The 27,203-nt window shown below is 41.3% G+C and overlaps 2 protein-coding genes across 7 annotated transcripts in view; one reads left to right on the top strand and one right to left on the bottom strand.

The window, feature by feature from the left end:
- Nucleotides 1–11,286, top strand: part of KIAA1549 (KIAA1549 ortholog) — a 152,174-nt gene extending 140,888 nt beyond the window's left edge. For 4 of the 5 annotated variants that reach the window (XM_069807502.1, XM_069807503.1, XM_069807504.1 and 1 more), the window contains 3 exons: nucleotides 2,370–2,515; nucleotides 4,391–4,545; nucleotides 9,705–11,286. In XM_069807502.1, coding sequence (XP_069663603.1) covers nucleotides 2,370–2,515; nucleotides 4,391–4,545; nucleotides 9,705–9,959 — 556 coding nt within the window. In that variant the 3' untranslated portion in view covers nucleotides 9,960–11,286. The remainder of the gene's footprint in view (nucleotides 1–2,369; nucleotides 2,516–4,390; nucleotides 4,546–9,704) is intronic. The other variant, XM_069807507.1, reaches the window with a different exon arrangement.
- Nucleotides 11,287–20,556: 9,270 nt separating this feature from the next.
- Nucleotides 20,557–26,546, bottom strand: TMEM213 (transmembrane protein 213). Of its 2 annotated transcripts, none has more exons than XM_069807498.1 (3): nucleotides 26,203–26,546; nucleotides 23,870–23,935; nucleotides 20,557–22,280 (listed from the first exon to the last, which is right to left on the bottom strand). In XM_069807498.1, exons 1-3 carry the CDS (start codon nucleotides 26,282–26,284, stop codon nucleotides 22,111–22,113), a joined length of 318 nt encoding a protein of 105 aa, XP_069663599.1. In that variant the 5' UTR covers nucleotides 26,285–26,546; the 3' UTR covers nucleotides 20,557–22,110. The 2 variants fall into 2 exon arrangements, with proteins under 2 accessions (XP_069663599.1, XP_009920749.2); XM_009922447.2 differs by having other exon boundaries at nucleotides 20,565–22,280; nucleotides 23,870–23,938; nucleotides 26,203–26,498.
- Nucleotides 26,547–27,203: the final 657 nt, after the last annotated feature.

Below are 27,203 nucleotides of genomic sequence, written 5' to 3' on the forward strand. Positions count from 1 at the left end.
AGAAACAGTGCACCAATTAGAGGAAGGAAAAATAACCAGAGGTCGGTATGATTAGGTGTATCAATGTTATAGTTCACTGGCTTAAATATCCAATGCCTGGAATGATAGTTGAGTGACCGTACTGTTCCCTTCTCTGTACAAATGTAGTCAGCATCTTTAATGACGTGGAACGAACCCGGGTAAAAAAAAAATTAAATGTAAAAGACCTAGGTCACATAACAGCTAGGCAAACATAAAGGCACAATGAACCACGCAAAGATACAATACCAGAAAATGAATATTGCATCATAGAGATACTTAGCCATAGTGGATTAGTGGTGTAAAATTGATTTTGGGGGCTGTGTCTCCCCACTTAATTAAATAACTGGAGATTAATAAATTTTTTTGAAGGTGCAAAGATAAATTGAAGGCTGAGTCTCAGTCTGGAAATAGGAAGGAGCACTAGAAAGCCTATATGATATAGATTCAGAGCTGTATCCCATTTTTATACTCTTCTGTTGATATCTGACTTTTTTAAAGAGTAGCTATATCTATCTATTATAAAGAAGATAGAGAAGAGAGGGTGATGGGTTATTAAATGTGCACCTTTCAAGTACAAACCCGTCAGCAATAAAAGATATACTCCGTGTCCTCTGAAAAATTGGCACAAAAATAATACATTTGCAGTAATGTTGAAAAAATATTTTCTTTGGACAACATCAAAAATTTGTAGTAATTTATGAGCTACAAGATTCCAGCTCAGCACTGCAGGCATAAAGGGCCAGATGATCATATCCTTTACTGGTTACAGTGATTAATGTAACAGAAGTGGTATTGTTAAATGTTACCTACTCATTCAAGCATTTATTTTAACTAGCTTTTAAGTCTGGTTGGAAATGGTTTCCTCTGGATCTGCTGAGTGGACAGGTGGGATTGTGTGTAAGGGAGCTGGGGAAGTTCTGGCACTTCCACAGTGGGATTGTTGGAGCTTGAACCCCTTATACCTCCTCCATTTAATACTGCATGCCAAGTACCTAGTACTTTCATTTACAATTACTTGTTTGTGCTTTATTAGGCTCTTATTTGGCTTTATTAGACTATTTATTATGTCAACTTTCTTTGCTATCTGGCTGTCATACAACGGTGGTTAGTTTTCCAAATAAAGCACAAATCAAGAATAGTTTGAATTAGATGCAGTCATGGATTTTTCCTGTAGAACAAAGGGCTGTAAAACTGAGGTCTTAAGGACCGGGATAGGTTGCAGTCCATAGCCTAGAACGGCTTAGATGCCATTGTGGTAAAAGGCATATGAAACTCATCCCTAGTCCTTGCTTTGTGTAATTTTGTGTGCCTGACTTAGGATGTTTGTTTCATTTTGCTTCCTTTGTACTCACCAGTGAGAGGCTCCTGCAGAAAATGATTCAGTGAACCTAAGCTTTTGCTCTGAATGCCTCTTGAAGAGTGTGTCTCTCTTCTTTGATGATACCTGGAGTCTAAGAGACACTAGCCTAGTAACCTAAGAACCTGAAGTTTGGGCATCCACACCCCCACCATATTGACAAGAATCAATAATCCTTGAAAACTCAGCTGCCATTAGTCTTTTAAAATATATTCTCTCTATGCCAGGGTTAAGATATGTTAATAGAAAGCATAGGAAAAGCAACATTTCCATCTCCTTTTCTACTCCTGTTCTGTGAATGAATTATAGGGTTTCTTTCACAAGTCCCATTACCTTGGCACAATTAACGAAGTTAGACTGATGACAGTTTCTGTTGTTAACTCTTTTCAGTAAATATATAATAACAATGACTACCAGCGCCACCCTGAATTATAGGAAACATTAATTTTAGTATACGTTGCATCTCTTCATGTGTGCTAATGACAGCTTTGAGTATTTTGATGAATCTTAAAGGGCAAAGTTTTGAAAATTTCCTGAAAAATTACCAGACGCTTTATGAGACAATAGTTGTTCATGAAATATACATGTAATGCCATTTGTATAGTTTGATTTAGACCAAAACTGGGTACCCAGAAACTCTTGCGTGAATCAGATTTGTTGCGGAGTTAAACAGCTACATCACTACTGAAGTCTTATTTTTCTAGGTTTTTTTTCATAGAAGATGCTTTTCTTCCCCAAGGGGAAAACAAGATCTGTGGACTTTTTTCTCTGCATTGAGGAGACTGCAACGTGTGAAAAACACTTGTGTGAAATTTTGTTAGTTTCTAGCTCCTATTCTATATTCCTCAGATGTAATTATTTTCTTTAACATTTAAGGTTAAAACTTATATTAAAAGGCATCATAAAGAGTTGTTGTATGAGGTACACCTGCATTACTGTTTCTAATTAGGCAATTCACGTATTGTAATCTTGAGTCCTTATTTTTCCACAGGCAGAACTTTGGGCCAGGTTTTCTTCAACCTGCAGAGTTAATGCACCCGGACCAGCAGCCACCTGACGTTCAGTATTCTTCCAGAGGGATATACTCAGAGGAAATGCCATCAGTGGCACGGCCACGACCGGTTGGAAGCACTGCAGGTACACTTCACTTAAGTCGAATGTACACTAAAATAACTGATCCTTTTCCATATCTACTCTTACACTGAGGTCACCATTAAGATGTTATTCTCCTTCAGCTACTACACTTGAAATGTGGTCCTTGTCTTCACTGCCAAAAAACCCCATGATCACAAAGTGAGGTTAACTTCACATCCATAGGACCTTGCAGAAAAAGGCAATGCTTTGCCACCTTTTTAGTGTCTTACCAGCATTGGCTATCACACAGCGTATTTTCAAAAAAACCCATTCTCTTAAGAATGTAAGATTACTTAATTGTTTCAGAGCGTACAGTGAATGCTAACTTTCCACTGCCGACTATTTCTTTTGTGCTAAATGAGCTAACTGATGCATCCCAAATCAGTCTGCTAAATACCAAATTTTTTTAATGCTTTTCTGCATCTTTATTTCTCATTTCTCTTCCTAGAAATGTATGCATAAAAGCAGGATCTTTTAGGTGCTGATGATATTATCTATTGCTGCTGTCCCATATGAAATCACCTTCCCTGATTCGGTTGTGAGACAATTTCCAGAGCACTCATCAATGCTATCGTCAATAAGATTCTAACATCACATGGCACTTAAGCAGCAAACACTGATTCTAAGAATAAAAGATTCTATTCTTATGCAAATACCACAGTTAATTTTCTCCCAGTGAAATGTTTTCTTCCTGGGGAGTTGAAAAAGACTGGAACTCTGATCGTATACTCATGTCAGAGTCCTAGTTTTGATAGCTGCTGTCCTCTCCCTGTAAATGTTAAATGAATGAGAGTGACAGGGATGTAGTGACTGTTACAGTTTAATGTTTTAATTTTATTGTCTGATTCACACTGTTCTCTAAATGTTCATATATATTTTGCTTTGAAGTTTGGAGGCAATTCAGATGATTAATTCCTGTCCTTCAGCATAATTATGTGCAAATATCAAACTTTGCAAATATTGGGGGATTTTTGAGAGGAAAATAGGAAAGTGACCTACCTGTCCATCACGTAAATCACGGTGTTGTTTTTGTCTTTTCCTCCCTTTTTGTACATACACGTGCGCACACACACACAGATTTTCTCTTATGTTTCTGTGGGTTATTAAATGCGTTTCATTTATAATGAATAATAAAATGTAATGATAATAAAATAAATCGTGTTTCCCTGTGGGAGGAAATTCAGGAAAAAAGAAAGCTGGCATGTTGTTACATGTCTCTTGCAATTAATGGCGGTGGCTATCCTTGCATGTGTTTTGAAAACAGCGGGAGGGGAGGGAAGGGAAAGGAGGAGGTTAGCTTTCAGGCTGAAAGGAGATACAGTGTGTTCTGACCTTCTCGTTAGTCAACGACAGCATTGTTTAATATTTAACCACAAAGCAAGGCTGAAAGAACCGTACTCTTACATAGTCATGTATTTTATTCTTCTGAGAGATGGAATAGAAAGCAGTCTGGAGAGTTAGGGTCTTGCCAGTGTGATGCAAACAAGGTGTACCACAGGAGCAAATGTCTTCTCTTTGCTGCTAAGTAATTTACATGAAAGCATTGCCAGGGCTTTCAATAAACACTGCTTGGAAAGGGCTGGCATATTTTTGAAATGAAGTGTAGTCCATGTCTGAGATGCATGTATCTCAATCTCTTCTTTCAGTGCAGTGGCAATGAAAAGCATCACACTCAAATGAACTGCACAAAATGCACATAACTTTTCCTTCTTTAATTCTACACTGACAGCCTTCTTTCTGCTGATTTTTTATTAATTGCACAGAAACAGAGCTCCACTTTCTTCTTGTTTCCTGCTTCCAACAAAGTTTTATGTTGTCATTTGTCTGCCCTACAAACTTGATGTGTATAAAGATGAAAAAACAATATTTGCTTTTAAGGTTCTCAGATACAGCACCTCACTCAGGTGGGAATTGCTAGCAGGATCGGAGGTCCACAAGTGGAGATCCCCTCAGGCAGAGCAGGGCATGGCCAGCCGGGGGGGCCAGGGTGGCCCCAGTACCGTGGAGAGGATGAATATGCTAGGCGAGATGCAGTGAGTACTGTGTTACACATTTGCATAGTTTCCGAAGTAGTGATATGTTCGGGTATTTTTTTTTTCTGCATTACTGTTTGGAACCTTTTCCCCCTGGAATACTTTCAGTTGCTTCTCTGACATTCTTTGCTTTGCTCTTCGAACCCTCGTTAGCTCTTCTAACTTTTGCTTGCTGTTCTTTCACCTTTGCTTCTCTCTAACTGCTTTCTCTCACTTTACCCTAACCCTTTTTTTTTTTCTCTCACTTGAGGCCTTCACCCATTAATTGCAGTTCACCCAGTTCTGCTTCTGAGCTCCAGCAGAGGTGGATACTGCTTTCCATTTCCTTCTTTGAAATATGCCTCTGTATTTTGAGATCATTGTAAGTAGAAAACATTGAATTAAATTGTCCCAGACTACTGTCCTACTTTGTATTGGTATAGTTCTTTTGTCTTCTGTATCAGTGCGCAACAGCAGGAGTCAGGGCAATGGAATAAGGTACATACTTGCACATAACAGTAGAGGTGTTTCTAAACGAGTTATTTTCCTAGCCTCTGTCAGCAGGATGTGGTAAATTATGTCTTTGTTTACCAGTGTTGCCTAGGCAGCCATCGTGATTTCATGTTCTTGGCAGTGGTGCTTCTAGAGGTTGACGTTTCTGATTCAACCAGATGTGTGAGGTTGAAGATAGTATATGGCCTTTCCAGGAAAGATACAGTTGCCTGCTATCAGTTTCTGTTTGATGTACTTGCATCCTGAAGCAAAGTGACCTGTGACAGCTTTATTGTAGTACTCCTGAGAGTGACAACTTTATGTTCCTTCTTTTGATCCTTGGCTTAAAATATCATTTTTCTGGTTTCTTCCTTGAGGGAGGAAGGAAGGATCTTCTTTTGCATACTTAGGGCCGTGTGTGTTCGCACTACTTGAAGTTGCTTTGCAGTATTGCATGATCTCAGAATGGCTTTGCAGAAAGGAAATGCAACAGCATGGGCTTTATCTTTAGATTTTGGTGAAACTGAGCTGCCACCGCTCCAGATGAACTTGGGAGGAGCAGCATAAAGCTTTTGAGAATTGGGCACACTAGAGACAAACTCTACCGATACTATTCAAAAACTTTAACTGTCAAAGCCGATAGATGTATTTGCCTAATTTAACTTGCTATCTGTGCTTGGAACTGTGGTATTTGAGTCCAAGAACATCATGATTTGTGTTTACGTCTAGAAGAGCACTTGCATGAGAGACCTTCGTGTCGCTACTGTTTCATTTTCAGAGGCATCTCTAGGTTATCATTCATTGCGCCTTCTTATCATTTGTCTTTTCTGAAAATGACTTTTCTTTTCGGGATGTGTGGGCCTTTCCCTCCTGTCCCACAAGTGCATGCTCAGCCATTACTTTCTTAATATTTTATTACTTGAATTGCTAACATATCACTGAAAAATCAGTTATGGACCCATTATCTGAGATGCTATGCAAACAATTGGTTTTGACATCAGTTACCTGCACAATTTTCAAAGATTCATGGCCCAATACAGTATGATTTGGTTGCAGTTTGCACTTTCAGTCACCATTTCAGATGGGTGCATGCCACCTCAGTCCAGGTTGACTTTTAATTAATTAATCAGAGTTTAAACACTTCATCGGCTTTGACAGAACTTTTTGCTCACTGGTTGCTTTAGTTCATGACTGCAATGTGATTTTTTGTTTGCTTTTTTTTTTAAAAAAGAAAAAAGCAAAAGGAGGAGATCATGAACTAAAACTCTCTGAGTATGGTGTCATTTACTTGTAGGAGAGCTCACCTAGTGCCTGCACTTTCTTTTTCTTATGAGGAATTCTTTCTTTTTTGCAAAGGATTATTCCCATTTAAAAAAAAGCATTATTAGATGAGCCCTAGTCTTGTAGTTTTCTGTAGTTAAATAATTACCTTCAGAATTTGGATTCTTTCACCTAGACAGAGCTCTAAATTTGTTTTTCCTCCTTAATGGCAGTCATGTTCCTTGTGGTGCAGTATTCAACTGATCCTTTGCAAACAGTCTTACTGTTCCCTCATTCTGAGTGATTTTCTAACATTAAATGCTGCATTTAGGAAGGTTAGGTCTAGAGCATTCTTCTCACCCGCAAACTCGAGAGGGATCTGCATTTGAGTTCCTGCAATGGCCCTTTCCCTCACAGTATCCTCACCTATTATTCCAGCAGTCAACACCTGATTTTCTGCTGGAATATGACCTCTCGCTTGTATCTCCTGACCCAAAGCCAGTGTGCAACTTGCCATCAATTCACCTTAATTCTCCATCTAGAAGGCCTAGGCAACCAGGATCATTACACCATTTCCTTAGCTGACACAAAATACAATGCTGAGCAAGTGGTCATTAGAGCAGCAGAAGAACTGAAGCCTGGTTTCTTACCGATGTGTGTAGCGTCTTGCATATCGCTACCTCCCTACCACCACCTGGCATCACCTCCTATCCATCTACAGTCCCCTGTAGCTCTCCACTGTTCTCCCAAGTCTTCTCCAGGTTTTCAGTGTTTCCCCCAAGCCACCCTTATCCTTTTACTCTATTTTTATACTCTCGCTGCCCACCATAGTCTCTCTAAACCATCTTATGATACTTCAAGTTGTGTCTCATGTCCCCTAGCTATCCCCTGTGAGATACACGCTGGCTGACAGGTCCAGCTGAGCACAGCCTAACTTGGCCTTTCTGCCACTCAGAAGAAGATTTAATGATAGCACAAATCAGGTTATGTCTAATTAGCTACCTATTTTTGTGAATTTTATAATATATATCTGTTCATACATATACATCTATACATGTATGTGTGTATATAGTTGTACATCCAATTCAGTTGAAATTGGCCACAGACTTCAACAGTTATTAAATGGAGATTAAGAAATGCACAATATGATCTCATAAATCTTCATTCCTTAAGAAGGAAGATTCAATAAAGATATTTTTGTCAATCATTTTGTACTGTTAATTATACAGAATTATTTGTACTATTAATTATAGAAGTTTCTATATAAAAATACATGATTTCTAGATACTATCTAAAACTATATATAGTTATATATGTAATATTATATAATATATTGATGTATATTTCTATTAGTAGAGAAATTTAAAAGTAAAAAAAAAACCCAGCAAAAATTCTTCCAACCTTTTTACTCTCCTTATTTTGCTGTTGTAGCTTAGTATAGGTTAGGCTTCTAAACCAATCTGGTTGTGAAAGGTCTCCGACCTGTTTAATTCTCATGTTATATATGAGATTGCAGAAATACACTTTTTTTTTTTCTGAGATACTTAAGAAAACTTTGATAATGTTAAAAAACAGCCACTGAGGTCATCAGATGTTCTTCCTAACTTCCCTTAAGAAACCATTCTTACAGTGCTAATTCAGCGCAGTGTGAGATAGGAGCTGAATCATGTAATGCATTTTAAATGTGAAAGTAACCTGAACATAATTTAGGTTGCTGTTAAGACTCATGTGTCAAGGAATGTTTGCTTTTAATAATTTTTTATGTCACCTCTTTTCTATAAACCCACGGAGTACTTGTCGGGTTTGCTAACTCTAGATTGCACGTATGAATTAGTTTCAGGTTTCACTGCCAAGCGAATAATACTGAACAATCAAGAGACCCGTTCATTCCTTTCTGATACTAAAATCACCTCCCTTTTATAAGAAGTAAGACAGGATGTTACTTGGAAAACCTTCTTTACCTATCATTCTTCTATTAAAGCCTCTTTTCCTCTTAATCTCTCTCCCCAAATTAACTGTGTAAATGATGAGTGCTGTGCATGAGCTCAGAAAGAGAGTCAGAATCTATTATCAGTTCTACTTTACACAAAATGGCTTAGATTTTATTCATTTTTTCTTATGAGAGATGTTAAGGAACATACTCTCGTGCATTTCTGTGTTCCCTGTGCCCTGCTGCCCCAGTCACTCTAGGTCCCCCGTGTCCTTCCCAGGCCCTGCTTTGTAATCCCTTCATTCCCTTCCCCCTCACCCTCAAATCCTCTTCTAGCTGACCTTGCTGTCCTTTCTTCCCTCATCAGATTGCTCTCTCTGCTACTACTTAAGGCTTAGCCACAGAGAAAGATAGCGCTTGCTAAATTGTGAAAACTGTGATCTGAACTTGCTGCAGCTAGCGGCTCCTCATCCCCAGCGCAGACCCTTTGAAAGGGGATTACGCTGCTTTGCTCCCAGTTGTGCATTCAGCAGGGTGTGTTCAATTCCTTTGTGTCCAGTGTTTTCTTCTGGCTGTGTCTCAGCCTTCAGCAATACGAGGCAAGAGGAAATGATTGCTTTAGGGATGTCAGCTGGAATTTAGATTTTCGAAATGTGTCTCGTTTGTGTCTATACTGGGAGTTGGTGCAGTCACCTAGTGTACTGTAAATTTGTGCTTTGTTTTAGTGTAAGCAGATTTTTTTTTCCCCAGCTAGACCAACCCATAAACTCAGGCTTCTGTTTTGTTTCTCTCTTGTTTTGTCACAAAATGTATGTTACTGAACAAATGCAGAATTAACCCCTTTCTACCCTGAAACAACGATTGTCCCTAAACTGGGAATAGTGTTTCTCAGTTATGTAAAACAGCTATTGAGTGTAGAAAAATCTAATCTTTCTGATCTGAATAATTTTCTCCTGCTGCTTCTTCTGTTGACCGTGTTTTCCTGGGCACTGGTCAGTGACAGGGTCCTCACAAGTGTACAGTCTGAACAGGCAAGCCAAGCAGAGAAGGGGAAGGTGAAAGTAGTAGTATCTCTATTTATAAATAGTATGGAGAAATGACAGCTGGGAAGAGAGTGATTTGCCTGTTGTCTTTTAGGAAGTTGACGGAAAGGCAAGGAAAGAGAAGCCAATTCTGTTGACTTCCAGTTCTGTGGTTTTTCTTCCCACCTCCTTCTACTTCAGTTTCTAAACATACCATAGGTTAGGGGGTCAGACTTTTTAATGGATGCTCAAAGAGATTTTGAAAATCCCTGAACTTGAGGCAGTCCAGCAATTTTGTGTACACTTGTTTTGGGCTCCATAAGAGGAATCACTCATTCATACAACAGAACAGTGGCAGCAGATAGAAACATCTCCATGCTGCTTTCCCTCTGTTCTTTGCCTTTTTGCTTTCTTGTCTTTTCTGGGATTATCATGTTTGTTCAGAAAGTACAATAACGCTTTCTACCTTTTTGCAGACGCATATGCATGGACACCAAGAATATTCCTCCTCACCAGTATTCCAGATGCCGAGGACTTCAGCCAGGCAGCCCTCGGCACCCCCTGCTCAGCTTCCACACAACAGCCTTCAGGGCCAGGGCCTTTGCTACACCACCAGTTCCACTGAGGACCTCCAGCCAGGTCACTCTTCAGCCTCTCTTATCAAAGCAATTAGAGAAGAACTTCTACGACTTTCTCAGAAACAGACAACAGTGCAGAACTTCCACAGTTGATTTAGCATTCCCTTGCAAATCTGCCAGATATCTGCTTCCTATGGAAGCAAAGACTTAAAGGAAATCAGCAATGTTGTTCTCTCAAACGAATGAACTTTCACAGCTCTGTTGACAACACTCTGGAAAAAACGAAAAAGGCAGCAAAATGAGGATAGTAAGGAGAGGTGGGGAACAAACAGGGAAAATCATCAGTGTCATCACAAGTAATATGAATTAATCTGCTAATATTACGGTGCTCCTCTTCTCTCCCTACCCTCATTCAGCCTAACACAGAAACAGAACCTTAGGTCAAGAACTTAACGCAAGCAACAACAACAACAACAACAAAAATCACCGGAACAAACTCCAAGTATGATAGACTCCTTTTTCTAAGGAAGTAGGTGAACGTTTGAATAAACTGAGATGACGTTTTGCAAGAGATTACAAGTGTTCTGATCTCTCCAGTGCTTATGGGGAACTGGTTTGTGTTGCTGTTCTGCAAGATTACAAACTGTATCTGCTCAAGGGTGTTGAAGGTGTGATCCTACATAAGAATCACTTTGGTTGTCAGGAACAATGGGACTACTTAGAATAAAAGTCTTTTTGAGCTACTTGTAACAAACTGAGACAATAATTGTTATAGCTCTGTGCTTCCGAATGGAGCTACCCTCTGCACTCTTCCTTGTTTTCCTTCTGGTGCTGAAGCTTCAAGTGTTCCTTCATCTTCAATGTTTGCAAAGTGAAACATTGGCCTTGTATGACTAAAAAAATATCTGTAGACTCATTCAGGCTGGAAAAACAAAGCAAATCATCCAAACAGAAAGGGCTTGGTATTTATTTTGTTCTAAAATTATTGAAAACTGGGAGAGGAATACTCAGCCACAGTTGAATTTGGGGAAATGTGTATGTATATCTTTAAAAAATATATTTGCATACTATATGCTCTTGCAAGACCAGTGATAAGATATTGCCACTCTGTAGTTTGCTTTGTGGAGAGAAACCAATCCAGCCTGACTGGTACAGGGTCACCAGCATTACGTTATAAATTGATGTCCTAAATCATTGCTTATGTTTGGATCTGAATAATTTTAGTGAAAGTCAGTGACAGTTTAGAGCATTAACATAGGCTTAGATTTGCAGTTTTGAGACAGTTTCTATATTTATACTTGTTTCCACGGTCCCTTTGGACAAAGGGTAAGCATTATCCCCATGGTAAGAATGGTATGTGCCATGGAACTGTTTGTCGCTGTTTTTTCCAGAGTTTTAATTTAATATTAGCTACGAATTTACTAATATTTGGCCATTGCATAACTGTAACTGACATAATACATACGGAAGTTTTACTTAAGTCATGATTTGTTGGAGTGTTTTTATTTTCAGATCAGACTGAACTAAAGCGGAGAAACTGCTGGCACAGAGATAGAGGGTAACCCAGTGTTTTTGAGGAGGCTTGGGAGCCTTGCCCTAGAAAAATGAAAAGCAAAACTATTTGGTGCTACAGTGTGGGTATTTCAAACACTAGCAGATGGTAGTTGTAAAAGGTCTAAGGAACAGTAGCCCACCAAAGAGATCATTAGGCAATTGATGAGGGTAGGGCTGCATTTGCCTCACTTACTGGGGTAGAAATGGCATTGGTAAAATACAGGTATGTAACACTGGTATAGGATGGTGGTCTTTGGCTACCAAATCTGTTCTGGTTCCAGTGCACAGTTCAATAACTGTGACAGGACTAACTCAGACTGAAATGAAAATAAGTAGAAGGACACCATGGAAGAATCTTTTGTTCCTTGTTCATGACATGCATACATAATATCCTTTGCCAAAGCATAAACTAGGAAGCAACTGGCTGCTCACTGATGTAGAAAAAAAATGTGGTATGTTTCTCCTCTTCATTAGGAAGCTCAGTTATTCTTCTGTTTACCCATGATCATCAAAAGGCTGTATTAAATTGTTTTAAGGGACTTACTGTAGTGAAGCAGTCTAATTTCTAGTTCCCTGGCCTTATGGGCGCTGGCTGAGGTTTGAATGGAGTCAGAACACCAGCATGGTTGTGAACGGCAGTACCAACAGGTTATTGTGTTGTGAATTTTTTAAGCTTTTTGTATGATAATCACTTCTAGGATAAAAATACAGAAACATTTAACTTCTGCCAAGTTTGTAAACATGAATGTTGCCAATACTTCTGCAAAATGTCAGGTTTTGCGGAATGAAGAGTGTATCAGGCAATGTTCCTTTGGTCTTTTTGACAATGCTGAAGACTGACTGTTTCTAAGCGTTCCCATTAAAACCATCCCTTTCAGAGCCCGCATCCTTCTCCAGCTTAATTCTGCAGTGAGGTCAGAGGCCAGTGCTTATAATATTAGCACATTACTGTGACTTCATTTCAAGAAAATGTGGGCTTTTAGAAAGTAAGTTCATTGTCTGGGTGCTGGCTCCAGCTATTTAAGAAGGAATATGAATTAAGAGCTTTGAAAGTTAGAGGTACTTAAGCCATTTCTCATTCATTTTTGCTAGTGATGGTGATGCTATTGTGATAGTCTACTACTTGTGTTTGGAAGAATATCCTTTTCAGTCACAAATCTTATGAAGAACATGGGACACAGGACAAATATGTACTGGTAAATAAAGGAGGCTTTCTGATGCAAAAAACCTTTTTAAAACCTTCCAAGTTCATGGGGCAGGACAGTAAAATGCAAGAAGTCAGAAAGCTGTGTTTGGAAGTTAAGTTCTCAAACTTGCTGGAGACCTGATGCACTGTTGACAAAAAATGGTATGACATAGTCTGTATCTTCATATAGTAAGAAACTAACAAGTAAGGCACCAGTTCCAAGGATGATCTTAAGGGAGACCCACACTTTACTTTCTGCAGCTATAAGAAAAGGCGGGTTTTTCATGTGCTACAAAAGGACTCTGTGGAGTACATGTGCCAAAATGTGTGTTTCCACTTGGGAATTCAGGGGAAAAAAAAAAAAAAAATCTGTAAGCTTTTGCATCCCCATGTGCTTGAGCTCTTTTGCCAATTTTTTTATTGCCCTATTAAAAGAGGCGGGGGGGGGGCAGGGAACAGAACCTTTTTTCTGAAACTTAAAGTGTGCTGAATTGAAGTATCTGTTAATGAAGCTACCAATTTCTGAAAACACTGATCAGATGAGAAGTTGGTACAGGCACAGAAAGCTGTTACCAACAGTTACATCCATTTCTGTGACTAAACCATCTGGTTCATGGAATCCTCAGGCTCTTCTCTTTCTTTACAATTTTCCTTGACATTTGTGTTTAGTCTGTGTTTTAGTTTGGCATATAGAAGAACTTGGCGAGATGAAAGCTATGTAATTTAGCTTGGTTGGTTTGCCAGAATGTTGACCTCTAGCCTGCTTCTTGATTACCTTTGGAGCTAAGTGAAATTTTACAATTATTTTTCATACACTCAATTTGAAAGGCGGGGCACACTTCAGTACTATAAAATTTTCTCTACCAGGATGTAACTCATGGTCCTGTCAGTGACTGTGGGCACGTGACTCAGGGAAGAAAAACTTGCTTTTAGAGGAGTGAATTGCGTAGGTGCTGGACTCATGATGTTAAATATGCACCCTTTGGAGCAGTAAGTGGAATTTCACTGACCCTTTGCAATGTACTGTACTTGCAGTGGGTTGGAGCAGGCTTCATATGGAGTGGTTGGAGAGCAGCAGCATCACACAAGGTCTATATATCACCTCTGCACCCAAAGGATTGATTGGCAAGATGTTGGCTACCCCAATATCATGCACCTTTATGCACGCACATAAATACGCAAGTGGATTGATCACCCAGAAGTCCATGTTCCTACCAAGTGCTGAAGCCAGTGCCTTTAAATTAGACCACTGACAGCAGGGTTACAGCGTTATCATAGAAAGAGGCTGTTTACAGGGATCATAACTTCCCAAGATCCAAATCAGCTGACACTGTTGTGTGTTAACTCACAGCTTGAAAACACATTAGATGGATTATACAAGGAAGCTAGTATGTATTTGAGCCCAAGTGAAGTTGTGTGTTATGGATGGCAGTAGTCACTTGAACTCATTTTTTTTTAACTCTTACTACATTCTCCTCTTTTCCAGCTTTTAACAATTTTTCCACTCAAGGAAGAAATAGGAATTTCCCATTCCATGCCTTTACTAGCAGTTCTTTAACAGGTGCCAGTCCTTGAAAAAAACATATCTTGGCCAAAAGATTTGCAGTGGCAGGATGAAGAACATTTGTGACTTTGAGGTGGGAACATGTTGTGGGCCATATTTTTTGCAGCAGCAAAGAAATAGATGGATTAAAAAAAAAAAAAAAAAAAGAAAAACACCTCTTTGGTGTTTTCCAAATATGGACATAAAGCTGGAAATGGATTAAAATAAAAAGGATGACATCTGTTTGTTAGAAGGCAAAGGACAGCAACCAGGTCTCCAGGACTACCTGTGACAGTGCCCTAAAAAGAGAGAGAAAATTTTGGGGACTCCCTCTGCCTCCACTCAAGCTAATTCCATAACACAACCCCTCTTCTGTGCAGTTCTTCACCACTTGCAATGCTAGTCTGGACAAGTGAGGAACATCTCTCATCAGTGAGACTCCCAAAAGCAGTTCAGCATGGCTGTAGAGTTTCTCCGGGACTGTTTAGATGTGCCTAGAGAAAAGCAGCTTTGGAGTACTTAAATGTGGAAATAAAAATCCAGTTCGCTTTTGTGGTGGGCATCTGTTCCTTCTTCCTGTTATATTTTATTTAAAAATGGGGGAGAAACCCTGGGGATGTATTCTGCTGTCACCAGTCTGATGTCATTCATGTATTCCACTACCTGTAGATCCTAAATACTGAGGAAGCAGAAATAAGGAATGAAAGTTTTTGGCAATGCTGATGAAGATTCACTGTAGTTTTGCAGTATTTTGGTGTGAACGCACTTGAGTGCTTGAAAAGTCTGGGATCTCTTATAGTGAGTGTCCCTTGAAATGCAGCTTATGTCAGAAGGAGGACTGTAAAAATTTTCTTCTGTATCTCTGACACTGACTCACTGAGGGCAGAACAAGCTCAGCTTGTGACAGCTCGTACTGATAGGATCGGTAGTTCAGATCCAAATGTTGGTCTGCATATTGTCACTGGTCGCATCTGCATGACTTCCACTGAAAACCATTTAGTCGCATGTATGCTTTGGAAGGACAACTTATCCTACAAATTTTTTAGTACAGTTTGGGATGCACTTGGCAAGATGTGTCTAGCTTGATGTACAAGTCCCAGGGTGAGTTTACTCACCCTGGGAGTAAGAAACTTGAGAAACAAATATCCTGTGGAATTGCACTGCATTTTTAAAGAGACTTTTCCGGAGCAGAGCTGCAGTCCTGTGAATCCCACTGAAGACTGATAAATGAAAAAAAGTTACATTAGTACTAGAAAAATACACATTTCTTTGCACTTCATAGTTTGTAGAACTGGAATGTTTTGTCTTGATTTTGTATTACTTTTTCTTGATACTCTTTACATTTAAAGTATGTATTTTCCTTTGTAATGGCCACTCCTGTTTAGTTTTGAGTAGTTCTTACTCCATAACTGGAAGTTTATGTTTAGGCTGTTACATCTTGCCTTAATCAGAATAAAATGTTGGTACATTTGAACAAATGCTCTGAAGATTCTTTTGAAATGAATGCTAAACCTCTGTGGATGCCTGATATGGTGGTTTTCAGGTTCACTTACAGCAATCCTCTTATTGCCACATGTAGAGGAGGTGAAGTGAAATGAGAATTAAGAGAGTAGAAAAGAGACTGGAAGATGAAAATTATTGTTTTGCATTTCCAGTTATATTCTGATGTACACACTTTTTTAAGAATTCTGTCATGTTCCCATGAAAAGTTCTCTAAGACTTCTGTCCCAAGACTTCTCAGAAGTTGGTTTTCTCATCCAGGCTGTTTGAATGTTTTAGTGTGCTGTGCATGATTTAAAAGCAGTAGCTAGATATTGTTTGTGTTTCAGGAAAAACTCCTTTATATTCAAGGAAAATTAATGCAGTGTTATATTTGGCAATGCACTGCACTTTTCTGGTCCTGAAAAGCAGATCTGAAAGAAACTTGACTAAAGAAATAGGAATTTAAAAAATACTGCAATAATAAAAAATCGGGAAGCTTTTATCCGTAGACTCAAGGGAACAGGAAAAAAAATTCTGGATTAGCCACTATCAGTAGTACTTCACCATAGCTGCCAAATACGAAATCGTTCAAATTCAAGGCCTTATAGGTGACCTGGGCAGCCACAAAGTCATGAACCAATTGCCGGCTTTGTTAGTCCATGCAATCCTGGATAAAATGGTTTCAGGTAAGTTGCCTTGCATTTTGCGTAGAACACTTTCTTCAAGCATTTCCATGGATGAGTTTAATCCTTATGATAGTTTCTGTCTTCTGGCTTGATGATGGCAGCTTTAAACAAGAACACTTCAAAAATTCAAGATTAAAGGTGAGGAATCTCCCATTTAGACGATTTCTAGGTGTGCGGTCAAGTATTTACATTATTGCTACATCCTCCTATACTACTCTGCCATGTGGAAGAAAATTTGCTAGGATTCTGGAAACCACATTTTTGCTTTTGCAGAGTAGAACTGCAAAGAATTTAAGAGAAGTTGTTTGTCACTTCCAGCAGACAGCATCACTGACATAACATTGCCTACAATACTCTCACTTCTGCCTGGGAGCAAAGAGCATTGTTCCTGCAGCTTTGCACTTGAGAAGCGCTCAACATGAGTGCCAGTGAGCGTTATTTAGTCCTCTTTATTTAAGGATGAACTAATGTCTCTTACCTAACATTATCACACAAGATGTTAGTATAGCTCAGCTAAAGCGTGGTGGTTTCTTCACATATTTGAGCCCAGAGGGTTGCCACATTGGAATTGAATGTTGTTGGACTGATCTGGTTTAAATATACGGTGTGTTGAAATGCCACGAAAAGGAAACAGTCTAGCAGAGATTGCTTTGCAGATATCTCCCTTCCCTTCCCCCATTTAGACAAAACAGACAGAACCGTAGAGGACCTGAAGTATGGTAAATTTTTCTCCAGAAAGCCACACTGAAAAATTAATTTGGCTGCATGTTTAATCGTGTGATCTGGAAAACTACAAGCTGGGAAAGGTGGTTCTCGTTCTCCCAGTGACTTGCCAACTGCAGCTCTGTATGTTGGTACCACTTGTTTTGTCTTTATGATTAGATAAATCAAAGAGACTGGAAAAGCCACTGATAGGGTATTAATAAAAAGAACTTAAAGAGAAGTCATCAGAAAAGAGGTAGAGCTTATAGAAATGTCATCAGTTGGGGGTCGGTTTGATTTCTAGTTCCCCACTGGAAAGGGAAGAGAAGGAAAAGGCAAGGCAGGTCTTTTGGGTTGTTGCAGCCAACATTAGGCACAGCTGTGGGCAGGGAATGAAGAGAAGAAATCTAGTGTACTGCTTAAATAGCGAATAATAAAGGTAAAGCTGAAACAGGTGAATAGTTTGGAAGACATGGCCACCGAGGAGCACAGAGGCAGCAGAAGGTTTAACTAGGACGCAGGGATTAGAGAAATGTCTTCTATATGCTTGTCTTAAAAAATAAAGCCATTCATATGAAATAGTTGAAGGGTGACACACTGTGTTTAAGTTGATGCATGAACTCAGTAGTGAATACGTGAAGTTTATGGAAAATGAGCTCAATAGGAGAGAGAAGGGTGAGGGGAGACTGGAGTGATTGTAATCACAAGGGAAAAGTTGAAAAAGTCATAGAAAGGTATTACTGCATGAAACTACAGTCCTCAAAGGATTCATTTCAAAATGCCAGGGGGAAGACCTGCTACAGGAGAGCTCAGTTCTGTATCAGAAGGGTGCTGGATTTCACCTGCGAACTGGGCAGAGGGGAGGGGAAGGGGGGATTGCTGTGTGCAGCATGGGTTTTATCTTCTTCCCCAAATACCTGCTGCTGGGAGACAGAACTGGACTAGAGGGGCCTTTGATTTGATTTCATACCGTCAAATTGGACAGGAAAAGTCTGCGTGTCTCCGAGCTGTATTTTTTCCCAAGCTGTTTGCAATTGTGGGAGACAATACTGCATTGTTTACCCTGTGTTTATTTCTGGAAGGTTATTATGAAAGAGGAGTTGGAAATAAGCTCTTTGAAAAGTGCATGTTTGATTCTGGGACAGAAATCTGCAGTGAGGACTGTAATTCCACAACAGACACTGATACCATAAAATAAGTGGGATCTGGAGTGTAAGGACAAGAGAGGGTGGTTGCTTCCCAAGAATGCCTATATTTCATTCTTAGGCTGTAATTAATTACAATAATTTCCTGAAATCCTAGTTTTTGTAATGGCTTTATCAAAATTCCTACGAAGTCCCAGTACGGAGCACCTTTTCTTATGAATTTAACCTCTGTCTTTTCTCTGTGTGCTTCATGCGAGTAAGAAGCTCTGATGCTTGCCAGTTTTCATCCCTCTAGTGATTTTGCAAAGTGTAATCATTGTAAAGTGCAATTGCTTAATATGTAGCTCATTCACTAAAACCCCAAGGATGGAGACAGTGAGTAATGTGAGTCATTACCAGAGCAATGGTATCTAAAAAGATGAAGAGTCATGCATCAAGTACCAATCCATTTAGTCTTGAATTAAGAATTTAAGAAATCACTAGTCAGATGTGATTGATATTATCTCCAGGCAAATTAAAGTAGTTACCCTGGAATGCTGTCCTGCTGCTAATGTTTGGTATTAGAAGTGCTGATCGTTTACGTGTCCCTACTGCTCTGTTTGTCTGTCCAAGACACTTGTAGACCAGCAGCTTTCCCACGTGCTATCTGTGTCTCTTTCCTTTCCAGGCACTACATAGCTTCATGCCTGAAATTCAGAAACATTGTTCAGAAAATATGAAGAACTGTTCTGGCTTGATCACCAATGTTACGGTTCAAACTCCTGTTTTTCAATCACACTTGGTTTTATTCAGCCATGCAGGTTTCAACCATTTTTTTGCTTTTCTTTGTACTAAATCATAGGAGTTGGAATAGATCTCTTCTCCATCTCACTCCAGCGAGGAACTTTTTGGTCCAAGTACCTAAAATTTAACTGGACAATGTACTAGAAATGACTGGAGCGTTAACATTTCCATCATCATTCTGAGAGGGTAGTTTGCAGCTTAATAGGTGATATGAGCTATTATCTCATATTTTACATGCTCTGAGATGTACCAGAGCCCAAACCAGCTCAGTGCTACAGCATGACATTGTATGCAGCAGTCTGAAGGGGCACCAAGGTTTAATACAGGTGGAATGATTTATGCACGCTGATAAATCAGGAGGTATGTTTTGCTTCCAAGGTTTCCTGTGGGAACAAAAATGACAGGCTTCCTGAATTACAATGAAAAAAAACCAAACCACAAAACGAGGCATGTGCTGGATGTATGTGTAGCTCACTTGAAGTCAGCAGGACTTGGGCATCATTACACTAGTTGGGGATCTACTATTAGAGGTATTATACTGTCACTGATATTATTAGGAACATGAAATAATACACAACAAATGAGTGCACCAGTCTATGGCACTGCTCGTGGACCACATTTATAAGGCATTGTACTATAGAGTCACCTTTAATTTGTGCATCAAAACCAGACCACAGCCTTCTACTGTGACGTGATCGGTCTTAAGATAGAGGTTATAACCCACAAGATGTGCTACTGTGCGTTCCCTAGCTAAAAATATTTTAGGAAATGTAACAGCAGACCAGATTATATCTGTTGTAAATCAGGTATGTATAATCCATTTCTGCATACTAATTTTTGTCTTTATATCAATTTTTCAAGTCTTTTGGATGCAACTTTTTTATTCTGCACTTTCTGTAACTATTGACAAGCCCCTGAAACACTAACAATACCACTGGGGCTTTTCTATTCCTTTTGCATGGTGCATTGCTTTGCATTTTACTTGTGATTGCCCACCATGCTTAAGATCAGTACAACCATAGTGTGTGCCTCAGACAGTCTCTTTAAAATAATCTTTTTTTTTTTTTTTTTTTTACTATATTGCATAGGAACAGATAAGATGTTTATGGTGGTAGCCTTTGAGCTTTTGGGATGCTGCCACTTTCTTTAGGGATCCTGAACACACTGGGAGTAGTAGTATGTTCATGGAATTCATTACAGGACTACATTTTTCTAATAGATTTACTTCTGTGACTGGCTGCATCCATGCCCTCATAGCCTTAGCCAAGGAAATGTGAAAGCTATGCAACATATCCCTTCAAAGATGAAAACCAATGCCATATCCAGCAGGCACTTCTGTCTTCCCGACCAGGAGAACAATCTCCATAAGACTGAAGAACTGTAGGAAGAGGTCTGCAGAAGGTACATACTAAGGCAATATGTGGAGATTTTTTCCGCAGTATCTATGACATTGCTTTCAGGCCAATGCACGCTTTCCACTATTAAAACTAATATATCAGGAAAAAAATGATGTATGTAGCTATAAGATTTGTTGTCTGTCAGTGACTGCAGTGGTTATTAACTGTCAACTCACCATTCTTCCAGTCGGCACCAACAGTAGGATGTAGAGTCCTTTGTTTCTCTAAATTTGTACATATGTGAGTTTATTTTTTTAGTTGTCCTGTGAAAATTACTTTTGTTTTAATTGTTGTATGTTGAAATGTTGAGATTTTTTCTTAATTGAGCAATGTTTTGTGATTGTTTACATCTAGTAGTGTAGTGCATAAGAAAAGAAAAAAAAACCAACCAAAACACACAGTAAAAAAGCCACAAAAGAATTAAGCCCTTCCCTTTCAAAACTTTCTTTCCTGTCGCTAGTGTCTCTGCTTAGCATTTCGCTCCAGGAGAATTTTTTGTGTTAAGTGATACTAATGATAGGGAAGGATGTCTTTTCCTCGGTGTCTAACTTGTACCCATTCCTGTTGATGGTGGATAGTTGATAAGGGATGACTGCCCATCACTCTGAAATGGTGCAGCGTTGTCCTGATCCTAGTTCTGCCAGAATTCATCTGAAGAGTCTTAAGCTGATTTGTATCTTTTCTAACTGGAAAAGTTATGCATTGATAAGCTGAAGGGAGGCTTTAATGATATTTAATAGATACAAATCTCCAATAGAGCTTTCTTTGGTTTAAGAGCAACTTTTTATGTTTCATTTCAGTTGGTCTCTAGCAGGTCTGCTAATCCTGTGTATGTCTAGATGGGTTTAACACTGATTTATTGTTTTTATAATGGTTAGAAATCAAACTGGTGCAACTCCCCCAAACCAGGCAGTTTGAATGCAGCGAGGCAAACCCTCCTGTGTGAATATTTCTTGTTAGAATCATGTTTCTAATAATTTGGGTTGGGTAATTCTTTGCCAATATAAGCTTTATCAATATAAACCAGTCAGTGAGAATCTTTCCATCAATAAGAGTGTTTATTATCATCTTGCATAAATAGGAGCAGTTTCGTGCATGAATTGGATATGCTGGTTTAAACCTGGTTGCCACGGTTCAGCTTGGCTTAGTTACACGGGCAGGTGCAAGCTGAATAAATGCAACCAACGTTCATTTCCTCGTACACAGTTCACGTATCAACTGCACTGGAAAAACTAGGTTTATATTTCAAACCAGCCCAAACAATCCTTAAGTTTCCATAACAGAGTTTTCACTGGTATCAGTTAATAGACTTTGAAACACTGCAGTTCAGTGAGTGAGAAGGACTCGGTGTAATCAATGAGTTACATCTGCTTACTGATGTAACCTGGCCTGTAGCTTAGCAATGGGTCTAATAACATTGATCCTCCAGAAAACAGCTTTATTTGCCCACTTTCTGTTTCAAAGTCAAAGGTTATATACTGGATTGTCTTAAGGCAATGTGCCGTAGACTGATAACTGGTCCTTCAGCATCTCATTGCTGCCAGCGCACTCGCGGCAAGTGTGAAAGGGCTCTGGGAAAAGGTTTTCTGTGCACTGGGGGACACGTGTGGTGGTTTGCAGGGACCTGCCGGCTCCGTACCTCGACTGGCAGCTCTGACCTGCTGGGGAGGATGAAGCCCCAGCAGCTGCCCCACTTAGATCTGGCGTTTTTTGGCTGAAGGTACATTCCCTTTCTTTTTAGTTTCTTCGGAAGTGCTTTAAATGCTTAGTCAGTCTGTTTGCACCACACTGCTCCTGGGTGCTGCTGCTTGCTGACTTGCCCTGCTTCAGGCCACCAAATACTTGGGTTCGTCAGGCCGGAGTTTCATGACCTTGTCCACGCAGAGCAGGATGAGAGTCAGAAACCAGAGGCTCCAGCCGACGGCTGCTGCGATCCAGCCGTAATCGTCCATGCCCGTCGGGCAGCACGTGGCCGCTTGCGTGCAGAAGTTCATGTCTGGTGCCGAAGAAATGAAATGAGCTGGTGAGAGACCAAGTGACTTCACTGTCTGCCCTGTGGCGTGTCAGTCTGCCTTGGCAGCTTTCTCCTAAGCCTGGCCCTGAACGTGGGGGATCACAATATTCTGTTTCATCTGTATGTCTTCAAGACTCGGTCATCCCTGTCTGGCCAAACACCTGAGCTGCTCCTCTTACCACTGTGCCCACCATTACGGAAATCTTTTAAAACACTTACTTGGCATTTCCTCAGTCAGTTTTAGAAATGTATGATAGAAGTAGCTAGTTAAAATGAAAAATAAACCCGGGGTAGAGAAATCTTCATGTGAAAGAGTAAGAGGGTCTCTAGCAGAGACACCTTCAGCAGGATCTCCAATAGTTTAGGTACCCAATAATTCTGCCCACAATAGAGGCAGTGGCTGCTCTCTGCTGGGCCATTAACCGACTTGCATGTAACAACTGTAAAACACACCACTGTTGGAGAATCCCTGTTTTATGTGTTTAAAAATGAACTAATTTTTAACAATTCCATGTATTTTTTCTTGCACTTTTTCATCTTTTTTTTGTGTGTAAATCAGTCCAATTTCCTAAAGTCAGTTAAGGAATATGTCATTAGTTGTTTCATTTGTGCTGTTGTTTAAAGCTATCTGCCAAACTTATTCCATTACAAAGGCACAGTGAAGATACTCAGCTCTGTGTCTGCATCCTGGCTGGTAATGTGGAAATATCAAAGGGAGCCTGGAGGACCATGGTATCTCAACCCCTTGGGCTGGAATAGAAGCTGAGCGTGAAACCCTAGCACTCAGGAGAGCTGAGGCAGCCAAAACCACCTTGCAGCTACATGCGTTGCGTGTTGACATGCATGAAGCTTGTCAGCTGTGAAAAGTGAGTGCCTCCCGAGCTTGGTGCAGGGCAGCCAGCCTCTTGCACATTTCCAGGGAAAAGGCAAGTGCTCGTGCTGCTCAGTTGCTCTCCTTCACGTGTGTCCGGCAGGACCATGTTCCTGTGCATTGGCCTTCAGTGCACACTCTACAATCGTCCTGCACTGCAGAAAGCAGCTCTTCCCAACAAGAGAGACATGTTTTGTATGTGCCTAGAGAAGGGAGAGGGGTGGCTGCTCCCTATGCCATGCTTTGCATTAGCATACTTCTGTTGGTACATGCACTATAATTTGGGAAGTGCAGGACTGTGGGGATGTTTGGCATTTGGGACGGAGGATGACTCGGAGGACTGGTGGCATCTCAGGTTGCCTGGGACTGGCTGTTTGGGGAAGACCTGGCAGGGCGAGGGAAAGAGGCTCTCTTGGGAATCCACACTGTGCCTACAGGCAGGCAGTCTGGTGGAGAGCTTTAGGATGCACAAATAGAATTAGCTATGAATTAGTCTGCTCAAAGCTATGAGTCCATCTGAATGTACGTAAGATGATATACTGGGCATGCCAACGGAGGAGTCTTAGAAATGCGTCCTAGAGTTTCACCTACAATGGAACCCTTGACAACAGATAAGTCCTTTCCCAGGACAGCCTCTCAGTCACCTGTGTAGTCTCCTCACCCGGCTTTATCATGGTAGTAACTATTTATGACGACTTACTAAGACATGGTGCTTCGTACTCAGTTGTGAGCATGGAGCTTGCTGAAACATTGGAGACATCTTCAGCTGCTGCCAGAAGGAAAGCATAGGAGAAAAGGCAAGTTGGATTAGAAAAGCAATACCGGGCATCAAGCATGAAAATCTGAAAGCCACTAGCCTTGCAGAGGTCTGTAGGATGGAATCAGTTTGGAGAAAGTAAGTTCCTGCCCCTAAATATTGCTGCATCAAGGTATGTTTTCTCATCCCACCCCTGTCAACACAGGCTCTAGAGAGACCTGCTCTAGCACCAGCCCTAAGGAGCAGTTTAATCTCTGTGCCTTTACCGGAGCATGACCCTGGTGTGAGCCATTCGTTCAGAGCTCAAATTAATCACCGTCCTTTCCCAAGCTGCAGGGGCAGAACGAGCAAGGACTGGAATGACAGAGCGGTCAGTGGCATGGGGAGATCTGTGGCCAGCAAACCGTACATCTACCTCCTTTTGCCCTTAGAAAAATCCCAGTAACTCTAGGGTGCAAAGGAGTCTGGCAGAGCTGAGGGCTGAGCCCATCCGTGCAGAGCCTCGGCAGATCCACCACAGCCCCGGTGGGAAGCTTTGGCTTTGCTGCAGTTCGGGTGCAGCTGTGTCTGAAACTGTCCTGGCTGGGCTCCAGTTCAGGCCAGCACAATAACCAGCTCAGGTTGGAAAATACAGAAATAAGTAAGGGAGGGAGAGGGACAGGGGCTTCAACGAAGGCTTTGTCTCTATCCTGCTTCCTACCCAGAATCAGAGCACACGTGCACACTGGCACAGCTCTGTGGCTGATCTCCAGCCCTCCAAATCTGTACACGGTGTCACAGGTCAAAGCCTCTTTAGTCCTCCTAAAACCCCCTTTTGCCCCTCAGCTTCAGCATGCACCTCGCAGCATCGCGGGATCAGATGCAAGGACAGCTGCAGGATGCCTGCATGGGAAAAGCGCAGGTTGTCGTGGTCCCTGTGCATTAACAGCAGCCTGTCCCCTGCTGCAGAAGGAAGGGAGTCAAAGAAATACTCCCCCTGGGCCACTATAAGCAGTACAGTTCAAGTTCAGCCAGGTGAAGTATCTCATGCTGAAATGGTCCCCTGCAGAGATAGATACATGAAAAACAGCCCGGAGAGGCTACAGGAGTAAGGGCTCCTGCTGCATGCAGATGGAGGAGCTTTAACACGCTGCTGGTGCACAGACCAGGCAGAAGCTATGAGAGAACTATTTCCAGTCAAACCATCACTCTGCACTGATAATTTGGAGTGTGACAGAGAGAGAAAATCAGTTCCAGCTTGCTTTCACTGAAGACTTCAAAATAATGGCTCAGGTTTAGTTTCAGCAAAGGAAAACAACACGGAACAAGACCTTTGACCAAAACTTTGCTTTGAGTTTGGTATTTTCCAAGTAACAGCAAATAAACTGAGGTTGTCCTGCAGGAGATGTCCCACTTAGGGTCACTCGCTGTTGCCCAGCTTTGCATTTTGAGCTGGCCGACCATCAGCAAGACCAGAGGTTTCCTTACAGCCGCTGGCACGCAGCAGGTCCCTGGGCAGCCTGCGCCAGGGAAGGGTCTGAGTACTCCCCATTTCTCTTTCTGACTCTGCTAGGGCTTGCTGAATGACCTTGGCCAAGCCCATAATTTGTTTTCTGGGTTAATAAGTACCTCACGGGAGCACTGGGAAGAAGCATTATAAACTCTGTATGACCTGTAGAAGAAAGCACTGCAGAATACAGAGCGTTGGTTCATGTTTATAGACTTTGCAGCCCAAAGGACAGGCTGTCAAAACTAACCCATCTTTAAACATCTGGCAGGTCTCAAGTGGTGCTGATATACAAATGCAGGCAGTAGCCTGATGGGAAAAGAGCAGCTCACAGGTCTCATTTACATTCTGTTTTTAGGCAACTTCTCCAATTAAGGGGGCACCAAAGCCAGATTTCCTGCAAAAAGCCCCTAATAAGAGCTAAACAGGATTACAGTGAACCTCTTGGATGGTATTTCAAATGGTCCCTTGCCTTGGCAAGCACATGAGGGCCACGTAACTGTGGTCCCCTATCTCCTTGCCATTTAGAGGAGCAACCTGCAGCTCAGTCACATTTACAGTGGATCTGTAAATAGCTGGCAAATGCACACCTCTTCAGAAAGACGCTGTGATCAATCACATCAAGTAATTCTCACTAGCATTAATCATTAGACTTTTTAGATGAGACAAGGGACCCCACCTTGTTTTTAAAGAACTAATTACTGTCACTGGGCAATATACTTAGGTATTGAGAGGAGTGGGGGAAAAAGGCAGGGTATAGAAACTGGAGCATAAAAGAAAAAAAACGTACCTGCCAAGCAGGAATACCAGAGCACGATGGTGAAGAAGAGCACAGCGAAGGCTGCCCAGGGCTCGTGGGTGAAGTGCCTCATGCTGGGGGTCCAGCTCCCACCCGAGGAGCTGCACAGATCAATCGGATCGCTGTCGCCAGCAGCTCTGGTCCAGCAAACCCTCGAAAAGCTCGGAGAGCCGGTGTGCAGGGCAGAGGGTGGAGCAAAGGAGCTGCCGGCTGCCAGGACACCTTGAACTTTCCTGCCACAACAGGGTGAGGAAAGAGAAGGGCTCTGACCAAAACAGCTCCAGCGGGAGGTGGGGACCAGCACCGAGGCAGCTGGAGGGCCACTGAAGGTCAAGCCTGAAGGTTTTTCCCCAAGATCTGCTGCAGCCAGAGGGAGAAAAAGCCTCCAGAGCCAGCCCTTCCCCACGGGGTTCTATGCAGCTTTTTTCTTCGGAGTCTCCTTTTGGTCCTGCGAAGATGGTCTAATAGCATTGGAAAGGAGCGGAGTATCAGGGTAGAGAATTTGTCTCCCTGTTGGGCTTTGATTTTGCGTGTTCGTTGGCTTGACACCACCCCCCCCAAAACTGCCCAGCGGTGATGATTTTTTGGAAGGGCTGTGTGGAGGCCTAAAAAAACCCAGTCTTTGGTTATGCTGATACAGTAGCCATTGGGTTAACACAGGCTTATGGGCATGTTTCCACGGAGAAATAGAATGCAACCAGTTGCTTGGTGTAGGCTACCGACAGCTATTACACAGTAACAATGGCCTTTCCTTAAGGATGGGACCGTTTGAAACTCAACTCCTGTGTTGAGTTACGGGTTGGGATCAGTTCAAGATTGGGGCCTCTGCACACGTAGAAGCTGCTGCCGTTCTCACCCCGTGAGCACAGCTGTGTCACTGCCTCTATTGCCCATGGGCAACGTGATGCTGAAAAAGCTTTTTTTTTTCTTCTCTTGTAGTTATGCCACCTTCTCCATGATATGGGCAAAACCAGGCACTGCACCTTCCCCGA

The sequence above is a fragment of the Haliaeetus albicilla genome, chromosome 19 (assembly GCF_947461875.1).
Source record: "Haliaeetus albicilla chromosome 19, bHalAlb1.1, whole genome shotgun sequence".
NCBI classification, from domain to species: Eukaryota; Metazoa; Chordata; class Aves; order Accipitriformes; family Accipitridae; genus Haliaeetus; species Haliaeetus albicilla.